General features: G+C 50.3%; 1 protein-coding gene across 6 annotated transcripts in view; it reads right to left on the bottom strand.

Moving 5' to 3' along the window:
- LOC144937108 (SPARC-related modular calcium-binding protein 1-like) overlaps positions 1-14,801 on the bottom strand; it is a 63,243-nt gene that overhangs the window by 18,545 nt on the left and 29,897 nt on the right. For all 6 annotated transcript variants that reach the window (XM_078864380.1, XM_078864379.1, XM_078864383.1 and 3 more), the window contains exons 6-7: positions 8,726-8,779; positions 6,550-6,636 (exon numbers count right to left, since the gene is read on the bottom strand). In XM_078864380.1, the coding sequence (XP_078720506.1) occupies positions 6,550-6,636; positions 8,726-8,779 (141 nt within the window). The remainder of the gene's footprint in view (positions 1-6,549; positions 6,637-8,725; positions 8,780-14,801) is intronic.

Here is a 14,801-nt window from a genome sequence, read left to right on the forward strand (position 1 = left end):
CGGGGTGGAGGTAAAGCTCGTGATTGGTTAACACGCGGGGTGCAGGTGAAGCTCGTGATTGGTTAACACGCGGGGTGCAGGTGAAGCTCGCGATTGGTTAACACGCGGGGTGGAGGTAAAGCTCGTGATTGGTTAACACGCGGGGTGCAGGTAAAGCTCGTGATTGGTTAACACGCGGGGTGGAGGTAAAGCTCGTGATTGGTTAACACGCGGGGTGCAGGTAAAGCTCGTGATTGGTTAACACGCGGGGTGCAGGTAAAGCTCGTGATTGGTTAACACGCGGGGTGCAGGTAAAACTCGTGATTGGTTAACACGCGGGGTGCAGGTAAAGCTCGTGATTGGTTAACACGCGGGGTGCAGGTAAAACTCGTGATTGGTTAACACGCGGGGTGCAGGTAAAGCTCGTGATTGGTTAACACGCGGGGTGCAGGTAAAGCTCGTGATTGGTTAACACGCGGGGTGCAGGTAAAGCTCGTGATTGGTTAACACGCGGGGTGCAGGTAAAACTCGTGATTGGTTAACACGCGGGGTGCAGGTAAAGCTCGTGATTGGTTAACACGCGGGGTGCAGGTAAAGCTCGTGATTGGTTAACACGCGGGGTGGAGGTAAAGCTCGTGATTGGTTAACACGCGGGGGGCAGGTAAAGCTCGTGATTGGTTAACACGCGGGGTGCAGGTAAAGCTCGTGATTGGTTAACACGCGGGGTGCAGGTAAAGCTCGTGATTGGTTAACACGCGGGGTGGAGGTAAAGCTCGTGATTGGTTAACACGCGTGGGGCAGGTGAAGCTCGTGATTGGTTAACACGCGGGGTGAGGTGAAGCTCGTGATTGGTTAACACGCGGGGTGGAGGTGAAGCTCGTGATTGGTTAACACGCGGGGTGCAGGTGAAGCTCGTGATTGGTTAACACGCGGGGTGAGGTGAAGCTCGTGATTGATTAACACGCGGGGTGGAGGTGAAGCTCGTGATTGGTTAACACGCGGGGTGGAGGTGAAGCTCGTGATTGGTTAACACGCGGGGTGCAGGTGAAGCTCGTGATTGGTTAACACGCGGGGTGCAGGTAAAGCTCGTGATTGGTTAACACGCGGGGGGCAGGTGAAGCTCGTGATTGGTTAACACGCGGGGTGCAGGTAAAGCTCGTGGTTGTTTAACACGCGGGGTGCAGGTAAAGCTCGTGGTTGGTTAACACGCGGGGTGCAGGTAAAGCTCGTGGTTGTTTAACACGCGGGGTGCAGGTGAAGCTCGTGATTGTTTAACACGCGGGGTGCACGCTGGGAATGTCAGGAATTTTATTGGAAGGATGGCGGTCAGCAACCTTAGAGGTTCCAAACAGAATGGGGTGAAAAGCGTTGTAGATGTACAGGGTGGTCTTGTGACCCCTATTTAATTATCTTAAGACGTAAAAAAAAGTTTAGTTAAGGTTTATTTAAAACATAAATGAATATGCAAAAGAACGAAAATGCGAGGACTAAATTAATTGGTGGAGGGGGGGGGGTGTCACAAGACATCTGGACCAGCCTGTGCACTGAGCACTGCGTGTTCACGAGACTAGGTCAGCTGGCTCTGATAATCAACGTTCGATTATCCAGGGTAATGGGAGAAGCAGGGATGGCCCAGATAATGTATACATGCATGTTGAACTTTTTTCACACCGTATGTATCCAACCGTGCTAATCGGAGGTGCGGGGGAAGGACAACAAACTAAACGCAGAAATCGTTTCTAATGAAATGAGTTTTCAATCGAGATTTTAAAAGTACATAGCTCCAGTGGCGTCCAGATGGCTGCAGAAGCGCATCTAAAAGCGCGCGATGCGGTGATTGTCTTTATTCGATGGTTAGCCAGAAGCCACTGTGAGGATGTTGGGAACTTGACGTGCGGCAATGGCACAATTGGGATAAACATTTGGTAAAATTATAAAAGTTACGAAAGCAAGAGCAAAACCATTCTCCGGCCATTGAAGGGTGCAGACATTAAGGAGCATCAACCATCACGCGAACTCCGGTCATCTTCACAGCAGCTTTTGGCAAATCATCACTCGCTTTCAGATGTGTTTCTTCAGCCGTCTGGAACGTTCTTCCTTCCGATATTAGGAAGCCGCTGGAGCTATTAATTTTCAAACCTAGATTGAAACACTCATTTCTTTGAACTACTTTTTGTGTTTAGTTTGTTGTCCTCCCCGCACCTCCAGTTAGGATGGTTGGCTGTGTACGGTGCGAAAGAAGTCCACCATACATACACACGCGTGCCTACGGCAACGAACTTGAGACTCATTGAAGAATTCACAGTCACGGAGCATGGAGCAACAAGCCCTCCAGGTAATTAGCGCTGCAAAGCCGATGCCAAAAAAATAAGCAAACTTTCAAAACGTGCCAATTTGTGGGATTCTGCCAGCCGCTCGTAATTTGGCAAAGAACCCCCCCCCCCACCTTTGGCGTGGGCATGGGGCCCTTTTAAAAGGGCCGTGTGAGCGAGGCGGCTGGTGGGCGCGATGGGAGTGGTTGAGGATGGGGGGTGGATGCACGATCGAGACGGTGGCGGTTGGGAGTCATCGTGCATTGGGGCTCGCCGCGATGCCGTCGGTGTGTTCCTACGCACAAGAACCGAAATCTCACATGTCACCTGGACCTTGGATGAAATAAGGTGTCCCCCCCACCTCACTGCACAGTGCTTTCATATTAATTAACTCACTTTATTTACTCCGTGTATGTGTATACGTGATGTGGTCAGAATCAGAATCTTTATTTATCCTGGATAAATCCGATGAGCCATGAAGCTCTTTTGTTTACGGATGTCCAGTAGTCAATTAATCAATTGGCGCGTCAATCGTCAGGGGCTGTTTGCGGCTATACTTCACCGTGCTGGTCAGCGCAGCTTGGTAACATCGGGATGGGAGTGGAGAACAGCTCAGATATCACTCGCCACCGAAGTTGGCCACGTCCCGGGAAATCAAATTCAAAGTTGCCACGGTTATAGCGCGGTGTGTAACCCGCTGCACCGCCACTCCCCACACTTTAGCTACGGCAAGGTGAGAGAGGCCGTTGAGATGGTGGCTACTCCCATCTCTCGCAAGGCCTATGGCCAGTGTAGACGAGTAATCCAAATACCCTCTAGAGGGAATCTCTAGAGCACCGTCTAGTGAAGGCCCTTCTGCCAGCAATGGAGTGAGTAAGCAATTTCAGGGCTGCTTCTTTTACCACATTTGCCTTGCTATTTTATCGTTATTATTATTCACGGACATCTGTCCACCAAGAGAGACGACCCCACAAATTTGACCCAACCCGACTACATTTTAGAAGCAGTGAAGGAGAGTGGTGTGGCCAAGCGAACGAGCCGCCTCGAGTTCAGAGGAGTTCTCTTCTCAAACCCAAAACAAAGACGAATCACGGTTTGCTACGTACGTTGCGAAAGAAGTTCAACATACGTACATGCAACTCAGCTTCGTTTGCAATGAACTTCCCCGCTGACAGAGGGAGTTAGAAACGTCCCAGGGAATCGGTGGGAGCGGGGGGGGGTCCCAATATGCTCTTTGGGTCTTTCGGGAAAGTCACGTAGATAGAAAAGTAATACAATTATTATTGTATTATTTGTCCCATGAATTCCTGCAGTCACGAATGCTTTAAGTCAAGGGTCAGAATATTTCAAAGCTTTTTAAGCAGGGCCCTACATTAATAAAAAAAAAACATTAAATGTATTGTTTTTGGAAAATATCAATATAATACTAATTTATGGAGTTTCAAGGGTGGCAGTCGATTGCCCCATCGCCCCCACCCTACACCTGGATCCACCACTCCCCACTGAATAGCAAACGTATCAGCGGCGGTGCTGAGCCTAATTAGAGGCAGACAGGGAGGCTCGACGAGACATTCTTGAAGCAGGAGTGAATGAGTGGGAGAGCGCCAGGGCTGTGGAGTGACATTTGGCACTGATAAATGACCCACGTGTGGACACGTGGGTTCAGATGATCCCCAAGAGGAGCGCAGCAGACAGCTGCTGAGGACTTGAGAGATGAAGAGGCGGCTGGCACGGGGGACACGGGGGACACGGAGTCGAGACCAGAGGCCACATCCTGTGACTCCCAGTTCTGGGGATCTGAATGCATATTTAAGCGGAACTTTGTCCTACTGGATTTTCAGACCAATGTTATCCAGCAGCAACAGCAGCATTTGTTTTTAACAGCAAGCAAACTGTGGACAGGTCCAAGGAGGTTTCAAAAACCTTCTTGATCTCATCAACAACGTCAGGCTCGGTGAACAAAATGCCGACCCGCTTACCAGATGTTATTGTCAAGAGCGCTCCGTCGAAACGACGGGACCCCATCCGCAGCAGAGGAAGCACATCGCGTTGCACAAACTCGTCATCGGTAGGGCAGCAGAGGCGCCCCCCGTCGCACGCCCCCATATTTCACCGCGGCATTGTTTACGGCACTCCCGGCGTTTGTTTTTGCCCGTGCGGACGTCGACGGCCGCTGACGCACGCGCGAGCAAATTCATCTCCCTGGCAGAGCGACCGCGTGACCTGGACAGCGTCTCCCGTGGCACGATTCGTTGAGCTTTGACGCTCGCCGTGATGTGACGCGCGCAGCCGCGAGATGTCAGCTACCTCGCCCGGTTTACAAGAGGTCCAGGGTTCGATCCCGATCCTGACGCCTGCTGTCTATTTGGAGTTTTTGCTTGTTCTCTCTCTCTCCCCGTGGTCGCGTGGATTTTCCTCCGGGTCCTCCGGTTTTTTCCTCCACATTGAGAAATGTGCGTTCAGATTTATTTGGCCGCTGGTAAACATTTCCACCAGGCAGGCCACTTCGTTGAGCTATCATCTGTGGCCAGGTCGTTTCTGAAAAATAGGTACATGGCTCAATGGGCCTTACCTGGTAAATAAAAAAAATTTAATTCTAGTTTCAGCATGCGGCAGCGCCCACAATGAAGGTGTTAAATCCACGTAACTATCGTTGGAATAAATTAAAATATAAACAAAAAATAACAAATAAAAACATAATTCGGGTCACAACCGTTTGTCAATCTACTGCGTTTCCCAACCCCCCCCCCCCCCCCCAACTGAGTCCGGCGGTATGAATGCCTACACCACAGTTTGTCGATTGTGAGTTAGCATACGGTGGGGTAAAGTGTGAGTACTCCAACCTATTCCAGCATGGAAGAGTAGGCCAAAAATACTCTCCAGAGGGAGCTCTCGAGAGCTCCCCCGAGTGGAGGCCCTTCTGCCAGCAGTGGTGTGAGAAAGTCAGTGCAGGGCTGCGCCTACCTGTCAATAAACTATTGAATGAAGGCCTCTGATATTTGGGGGGGGGGGGTGATACAACCCTACTTCACCACGCAGGTCAGTGCGGACATGGTCAAGCGGGACGAGTCCCAGGACCAGTTCGGATATCACGTGCCACTAACAGTGGCCGTTACTGGTAATCGAACTCGGCCCACCGGAGTCATCGCGCAGTCGTTGTACAAATCAAAATTTAAAACAAGTCAAGGTCGTATCCCTGCTGCAATGGTGCACTGCTACTCTTTATTGCCAATTCCGAGGCCGTGGTGGAAGTTCCACATTCCCATGGCAGTTGGAGGCCGCTCTCTACATCTATAACACACACGGTGACCGATGCCGACGACCCATTTTATTGATCCCAGAGGGATGTGGCCCAGTTGACCTCCAACCCAGGTTTGAACTCCCAGCCTTCCTCAGCTGTGGCTCACGTCCTCCTAGACACGCAGCCCCGTCGAGTTGCAGCGGCGTTGATCATTCATCAGCGGTCAGGAGCTGTCACCACCCGCAGAAGCGATGGGCAGCTTCTGAACGCCGCTCGTGTGTTGTGATCTAGCTCACAGCCCTCATACCACTATCTGAAGCTCAGCCACTTCACTCTATATGCAGGGTGGGGGGGGGGATACATTATTGATCCGGCATTGCTCTAATGCTGTGTATGATGGGGGAAGTAATTTAGGCCCCACCCTTATAAACATAGAACCTTGGTCACATCGCTGCTCTCTGATGTGCGCCGTGCCTACGTCGATACCTCCTTTGCACCGGCACATCCGAGTCGAGCCAGTGCGGGGCCGTCGCGGTATGGACGCCTAATTCCACTGGCTCTTTGCCGTGCCAAGCCTCGCAAGAAGACGTCTGAATCTGGCTGTGGGCCAAGCAGGGCCAGAGGCGGGGCCCAATGATGCGTGCATCGCGTGAGATGTCACTCGGCACCCCGTGTGTCGCCGTGCCGCCTACGCGACGAACCTCGACTGGTGCAATGCGCGCGACGGCAGTCGGTAACGCCGCGAGGGACTCGGGGCGCCACCGTGTTATTTCCGCACGGCGTGTTGCGCGTCTCGTCACCGGCACGGCTCGACTTCCGCAGTGGGAAAGCAACCACCGGAGCCTCCCGAGCTGTGCTGGGCTAGCTCGGCACGGGCCTGGCGCGGCTCGTTTGTGCGGTGGAAAACGTGGCATTAGCAACGCTCGTAGCTCATGAGGCTACACGGTGGGTGGGGGTAGGGGTGGGGCTCCTTGCCTCTGTGTTGGCGTTTGGTGTGAGCGTCATTGTCCGTGTTACCGGAATGTCTGGAAGAGGATCCGTTGGATCGTCCGTCGCGTGCACTCGACAGCTGCTTGCTCCACAAGGTGGGAGCGTTTATTATGTCTGAAAAAGAGACACGGCCACCAGGGAACGTAAGCTCGACGCGACGGGCGGGCGTACACAAAATATGTTTGCAGCGAGTGCGGTTTTAAAACGCCGCAGCCGCTGCGGTGATTTACACGTCATTCCGTAAATGGGTGTTGCGTGACTCTTAAAAGCTTCGGGTTTCAGCGAGCATCTTCCTTTGGTTTACGTACAGCAAAGTAACAAAAGTATCTTCGTTTCCCAGTAAACTAATGCATCGGAGAGTAAATTCCGTCGAGATATATTGGAAACATATGCCGTTAAAAATCCATTAGAATAAAACAAAAATGACATTGCGACGAAAAAACCCGGCAATTTATCCTCGTCTTTAGCCAAGATAAACAAAACAAACATTCTAAAAGGCAAGAAGGTAGGCAACAGATGCCGCGCTCAGGAGTAGAAACAATTCCCAGAGGATTTGCATCGGATTCTCGATGATCCCAATGTGAACTTTGGAGATTTGTTTGTGAATGCTGATGAACTATCAAACGGGGCATTTACACGCCGAGACAAAGATGGCCCCTAGTATAGCCTTGTTAGGGCAAGTGCTGTAGGCCAGCACGCCGCACAAGTAAACACGCGATGTTGGCCCGACGTTCCATGTTTCCTGGCGGTGGTGAGGTGGCGGAGGTTGGTGGCCAAACACCAGGTACCCTACTCATTTAAGGCTGAGTCGACCTAGAGGGCCAGTTAATATATTCGGGAATCAAACTCAGGCCGCCGGGTTCACGGCGCCGTGCGCTAACTGCCACACCTCCCGCACGAAGAGCCCCCGTGTAGGCTGACACCAGGCTGTTGAGGAAAGTGCTGTTAGCGAGCACCTATGAAGGCTGGCCCAGCGCACGAGCGAGTGGGTGAGGAGCACAGCTCCCAGCCTCCTTTGTCTCCCCAGTGCTGATGTTTACACACCACGCCAGGTACTCATTTATTGCTGAGTCAACCTAGGGAAGGCCCAGCACCGGCCCCGATAATCGTCAATGGATATTGGCCATGAGAGGGAATCGAACTAGGGTCGCTGGGTTCATCGCCCGGTGCGCTAACCTCTGTGGCGCCGCTCCATGAGTCGCGCACAAAGACGCGCACACACACACGCGAATGCGCACATATGCACTCACAAACCCTGCCCAAGGAAAATAACCTCTTTAACAGTCACTTGGAAACCAACATGATAGCTTGGACTCTGTTTCACTTAATTCGCAGTGCAATGACTCAAGACAATGTGGATAACTTTCCAATAAAATAAGAACTGCGCTGGGAGTGCAGCGTTGACCAAATACAAGTCGCCATTGTTAACGCCACCCTATGTGGATTATAAAAAAGACATATAGTGTGCAACACATTACTTGATTATTTGCAATCCACTGCTGGATGACGACCTCTGGGTTTATAATGCAGTGCTCTAACCTCTGCGAAGAACGGCCTCTAGTCTGGTCGGCCACCCGCTCTGTGCTGAATAAGGGCAATTTAAAAAAAAAAAACATTAGCTTACAATCCATGGCTGAAAGTTGACAACTAATTTTCGGTGAATTCGTTCTTTTAAGTAAAACAAAAATTCCCATGCATTGCCACTTCATGAATCATCTCCCGTTCCGAGAGGTCTGCAAGTTGCAGGGTGGAACGCGCAAGCAGTTCAGCGTTCATTTTAATTAGAGGCGGACCGCCGCTGTTATAAAAGATACTGTCTTCACCGCAGAGAACCGTAGCGACAAACGCGTGCAATCAGCGTGGCCTTTTCCTTCGGATTTCGTTCCGATGACGTACGCGTACGGCACCGGAACGGGAAAGAGTTGATCATTCGTGTTGCAGTCTCTCCCTTGCCCTGAATGCACCCCCCCCCCCTCATCCTCAGAGCTCTTCCCAGCTGCACAATCTCACCGTCGTCATCGCCGAAATGTAGCGACAAACGCGCGCAATCAGCGTGGCCTTTTCCTTCGGATTTCGTTCCGATGATGTACGCGTACGGCACCGGAACGGGAAAGAGTTGATCATTCGTGTTGCAGTCTCTCCCTTGCCCTGAATGCACCCCCCCCCCTCATCCTCAGAGCTCTTCCCAGCTGCACAATCTCACCGTCGTCATCGCCGAAATGTGGCTCCTGTGAGGGCGTGGGTTTGGAGCCGTCGTCTGCGTTCAGAAACAGGAAGAATTGAAAGGAGACTGACATTATTGAGATAAAGACAATCTACTCCTCAACAAAGGTGGAAAACAGTTTTGCACTTTTGCCCGGCCACGCACACACACATTTCATAAACATATAAAATTATACATATTTTATATATATATATATTTTAAATATATATATAACCGTAACGGTGTAAGTTTACGAGCGACGTGGATCCACAGCATGGGTTGCGTCCTTGGCAATGCTTGCGGTTCTGTGCCGCCCACACAGATGAGGGCCCACCAGCGTTTGATGAACGTTGCAAAGAGGCACTGTCGCCGAGGTGATAGGACATGCGGTGGTTACGTGAGCACACCAGCGATCGTGAAATTTAATCCTTGGCTTCCAGTGTTTCTAAAACCTGCACCACTGTTTGTAAACTTCGAATAACACATTTGCAATGTACTAAAGACAATAATGGGTCGGTTAAAATATTTGTGTTCATAATGGGATATGCTTGTTACTCTGTGTGTAGGGATTCATCACCCCCCAGGCAATGTGGTGCTTTGCCGTGATTCAGGCACGAATCGAGTTATTTCAAGCAATGTAAATAATATAGCAGCCTCCAGCAGCTGCCCGTGTCACGCGAACCCCGTTGCGTAAAACGCACGAGAAATCTCGCAATAATTATTCTCGCAGCACGCGATTCAATGCGAGTGTCGCGAACCTCCGAGAATCGATGTCAATCGATCGGTGATATTTGTTCCCGTTCGAAATAAGTCCACTCGCTCCGACCTCCCAGCCAGTCAGTAGGGATATCTGGTGGGGAGGGTGAACCTCCTTCTCCCACGACTGCTGCCCGTCTACCCCAAAGTCCGCTAAGTTGCGGGAGTCGGTGACCATGACCACAACAGGGGAGCCAAGCGAGCTGGCAAGTTGGGTTTCGGTGCCAAACAATCACGATGGGCATTTCTGAACAGGGGAATTGCTTTGTGATTAAATTTAAAAAAAGCAATAGGCCTCCCAGTTTTGTCAGGATGTTTCGACGCGTCGCTCCACATTGCTGGGAGCTTCTGATTCAGTTCCTGAAGAATCCCTCAGCACGCGGAGCGAAACGTCGGACAAGACGCGGTGGAGAGAGAGCTCCATAGTGCAGTCGCGAACTCCTCCGCAGTCGTGGAAAGAAACATTTTCTGAGTTTGGTTGATTCGCCAAAATCGACAAATGCTCATGAAAACTCGCGTGAGTGCCATAATTCGTGCGACATCCATATATTTTTTGAAGCGGCTGCTTCGGACAACAACGATTCTACCCCGTAATTATTAACCCAGCGAGCGTTTCATTGAGTCTCAATTTGCTCTCAAGAGGGTTCTGCATTTGAATGTTTGACCAATGCCATTACTGATCATTTAGCTTGTGAAAGAAAACTTAAGAAAAAGCCACCATGCATACGGGGGGCGCGGGGGTAACACTCAAAACTCCGCACGAATGGATTTAAGAATACATTGCTCGTCGGATTTCTCCGACCACCTCACATCCCACGTCTACAGGACGGGTAAGTCTCAAATCTCAGTACTAACAAGACCCCACCTTGCTTAGCTTCTGAGATGTGACAAGTTTGGATGACTGCAAATCATGATTTTCCACTCTATGTTCGGCTGAAAACAGTTCCATAACACCGGCTTGTTAAAATGCATGAATGATTCGTCATTTATTTACAATCACAAATTCTTTGTTGGTAAAACAAAATAAATTATGGTCTTGCCCCAACAGCTATTGCCTGCGAGCAACTGATATCCTGAACCTAAAATGACAAACTGAGAATTTAAATAAATCACGGCTATAAACCTTCCTGATTTCATGCTTATTGGGTTTGGTTTGCATAGGCCCCCGTGGCTAAATAAAATACGTACGTCACGTCCGGAGGGATAGGACGGACAGACTGTCACGTCTAAATGAACGTGCGCATTGCTCGTTTATCCATTCGTATAACTCGGCCGTCTCCAAGCTATTCTGTCACTCCTATTGCTCAGTGTTTTCAAGGCACCGTGTTGTGGACACGTACTCTCCTAACCTCTCCGAACCGAAATTAGTCAAATGAGCCTTGGCTGCGCTTTCTATCTGCTCTTAAGAAAGACCAATTGCCCAAAACATGTGCCTGATATATTGTCTTATTTTATGAGACAGTGTTAATGGCAAAATATCTCTTCAGTCTGCAAAAGGAGTTTGTAATTAATGGTATGGAAAACGGTGTCTTCGACAGCATGACGAAACAGGAATCCCAGCATGCTTATCGATATGACAGTACCAGCCTTGTGCACATTCTGCACAGACGAATGGTGATACCATCTTGATATGCAAATACTTCAATTACATGGGGAATTTCCTTTAGCTAAGAACGGCTTTACATGATGTGCGGATTACTTTGCGGATATGAGAAATTGATCGTTAATTTCATCATATTATCCGCATTTTTTGATGCGGATAAGTGGAATAAACCCCCCATGGATAATGACATCGCCCTCCCAAATGAGAGGAGTCCTCACACTCGACTATTTAATTGTACCAGCCCGCAAACATATTGGTTCATTAACGCTGCCTCGTAGCAAAACCGCGGTACAGAATGCGCGCACTTATTTACTCACGGCTGTTGCATCGCTCCTCCGGCTGGAGAAAGAACTTGAATTCCGCCTTTTAGAATTCGCGAAAAAATTCAAAGTGCTTTTTGAATGCGACGCAACGAGGATGAGGAGGAGGAGGAGGGAGAAGTGAAAAAAAAAACCCACCGCGGAGAAAATGTTGGCTTTTCTGAATCGAAGGCGAGGAACAGTGGGGGCCCACATTGCTCGCCAGCGCCGTTAGCGCTCGCAGACAGCGCTTATTTCCCCAGGGTGACTGCCCCCCCTCCCTCTTCCAGCCAAGCCTCCCATTACCTTGGCTGGGTCACACGCGCTACGATAAATACATCAGCGGGCATCGCTGATGTGGGCAGACGGCGCTGACTAAATCATTTTTTTTGTTCATAATCCACGTGAGACCCGTGCTATTTTGCGTTAATTAACGCCCTGGAATTAAAATCCATAGCCGTTGAAAAAAAAGACACGTGTCTTTGTTTTTGTTGTTGTTCTTGCTTTTTTTTGTGAAATGACAACTCTGACTTTATGTGGAAAAAATAAATACCCCGGTTGCGTGCGCGCGCGTGTGTGTGAATATTATAATTTAAAAACGTGATGTTTGCTGGATACTTGCAGCTGACACGGGATATATAATGCGTTTTTAAACGGAGGAAATTTGAACTGCGAAGCGTTCACGCACTCCGTACGAGAAGTAAGTTGTGAATTATTGGTTTCTTTCTCCCCGCGGAGAGGGCTTTTACAATTTGAGAAGCCAAGGGACTCGTTAACTAAATTCTTCAGAAATTACTGTTGACATCGTTACAGCTAATGCCTTAAGTATAAGCTCGCGGTAGCCCTTATTCATATTTCTTCTAATTTCTTGAAATGTTGGACTCCTCAGTCAGCCAATAGACACGGGGGGTTAATTTTTCAAATGCATTTTGTCATTCGCACCAAAGACGAATATTACCTCAAACAAATATGAGTGTGATTTCATCCCAGTATGCATATTTGCGTGATGTCTTTGACTGGTTGAGTTTATGCACCGTCGTTTGCACACAGTTGTTTATTTTATACGCATTTAAGGCCTTTCCCAATTCCAGGCTGTGGGCCCTTCGTCTGAGCACTGAGAGTGTAAAGAGGGCTGTGACTTCATGGTTATATCTTTCGGTGCCTCAAAAAAAATACCAGTAAGGTTTATCAAGGGGCAAAAAATGGGTTTTTCTAAGTATTTTTTTCCGTTATCACATTTTTTTGGAACACTTTAAATGTCTATTTTCTAGTATAATTATTATGATGATCATAATAATAACATTGTAATTTGCAGCCCTTTCTCAATCCACTGCTGCATTAATGCCTTCCCATGCAGCGGTGGGGGCGTGGGAGTTGTTTGACCATACTTCACCACACTGGTCACTGCGGGTTGCTGAGGGTGGGGCCCAGGACCAATTGAAATATCACTCGTCACTGATGTTAGCCGTGACCCACCCACATGCTTAGTAACGATCACGAACAAATGCTTTTACATAAGTTCGCACAAGAAACAATTAACCAGCCTAAATGTGTTTTTTGTGAGGTGCATGAGTGACGTCAGCACACGAATAGCTCATGTGTGTGAATGCAGGTGGCCCAACTACGTCGCGAAGCACGAATTATTGGCCCAAAGTTCAGACCGTGGCTGAGTTATATAATGCCCTTCATCCAGAAAGGCCTCATTGAGTCTCAACAACTCTTTTACAGGAGGGTCCTACATTGGTATGTTTGGCAAATGTGTGATCGAGAGTATTTGTGCACGTAGGGAGGGATGTCAGGACACCCAGGACACGTCCATGCCTTGACCCACGTTGTTACGTAACTCGTGAGTGTACAGGCGGTGCAATTGCACCGAGACCCCACGGCACCAAGCTACGAAGCTGCGTGGAGGAAATTAAACAGGAGGGGTGGGGGAGGGAGGCCATTAACCCCCTTGCATCAGGGCCTGTGTCAACCGGGCCGTGTCGCTGGTGGGACACGGTCCAACATTCAACAACCTACTTGCTGTACTTCACCGAAATGTATGGCACATTGCTTTTCAATATCCTTCCACCGCGTGCGCTTTGCAGAATGGTCATTTCCAGAAACATCACGCCTCCCCCCTCTCCCCCCATCAAGGCCACGCAGGGTTATTGATGAAGATCTCGAGCATCACGGCACTCGCTACGCTGCCGGCTGCCGGCCAGCTTGTATCCCCACCAGTCTCTCGTGCAGCAGCCGCAGCAGCAGCAGCAGCGGCAACCTCGCGTGCCTCGCGACACTCCCACCCGCTTCATGGCTTAGCCGCGGAAAGCCAAGCAAGCGCACTTACTGGTTGACGCCTCTCACCCCCCCCCCCCCCCACTTAGACTCCCTAACCGTGCGTCGCTCTCCGCAGGGCGCCGTTCTCGGCGGCGGAACCCGGCGGTGGTGGCGGTGGCGGTGCCGTCCAGCCCGGCGAACGTCCTCTCGCTCCTCTCGTCCTCTCGCTCTCTCCGCCGTCAGGGGTCGGACCCCGGGGTGGGGGGGGGGCAGCCGTGAGCGATGCCGGCGGCCCCCCGGGGACCCTCTGGTGGCTACGGCCGCATCGCGTGCGCTCTGAGCTAACGGCGGGCGAGGAGAGGCTGCGTGTGGCGGAGCGCCAAGCCTCGTCGCCGCAGCTGTCTGGGGTGGAGCGGGCGGGCTGGGGTGGAGCGGGTGGAGCGGGTGGGCTGGGGTGGAGCGGGCGGGCTGGGGTGCGCAGCGGTGGTGGAGGGAGCGTTCCGCGAAGCGAGAGGGAAGGGAGCAGGAAGGCGGGGAGCAGGGAAGCGGGCGCCTTAGTGGGGTTAGTTAAGCGACCGTGACCCTTGCGCGTAGCCAATTAGAATCAGAATCTTTATTTATCCTTGAGAAATCTTACGAGCTATGAAGCTCTTTTCCCACAGGTGTCCCAGTCGCCAGTGCGCTCAGCCGGGGGAATTCTATATTAGCAGGAGGCAAACACGACGCGAGCCATTAGTTCTGCATTGGAATTTGAAAACATATTTTCTCTCTCGTCGCAATCAGACAAGTATGCAGTTTGTGGCTTTGTTATTCTTTCACGCTTGCCCGTCATCTCGAAGGCAACCCTATTAAAGTGCACTTCTGTGCGTATTTAATCTGCTCCAACAACATAATGTGCAGTGAATTTGGACGAGACGGCGGTGTGGCTTGAATTTATTTGAAGGCTTACTGGAACGAACTCGCGCCAATTATTCTGAACGGCGAAGGCAACGGATTGCAAAAAAAAACACAAAAGCCTAGGCATGTAAATTGCACTCAAGAAGTTTAATTATCTCCATTTTCTGTCATTACCGCACTCAGGCCACATGCCCTCGACCTGTCAGCGATGAAGAAGCCATGGCCACCGATATGTTTAAGGTCACAAACAAAGACAAAC

Source organism: Lampetra fluviatilis, chromosome 18, assembly GCF_964198595.1.
Source record: "Lampetra fluviatilis chromosome 18, kcLamFluv1.1, whole genome shotgun sequence".
Taxonomy (NCBI): domain Eukaryota; kingdom Metazoa; phylum Chordata; class Hyperoartia; order Petromyzontiformes; family Petromyzontidae; genus Lampetra; species Lampetra fluviatilis.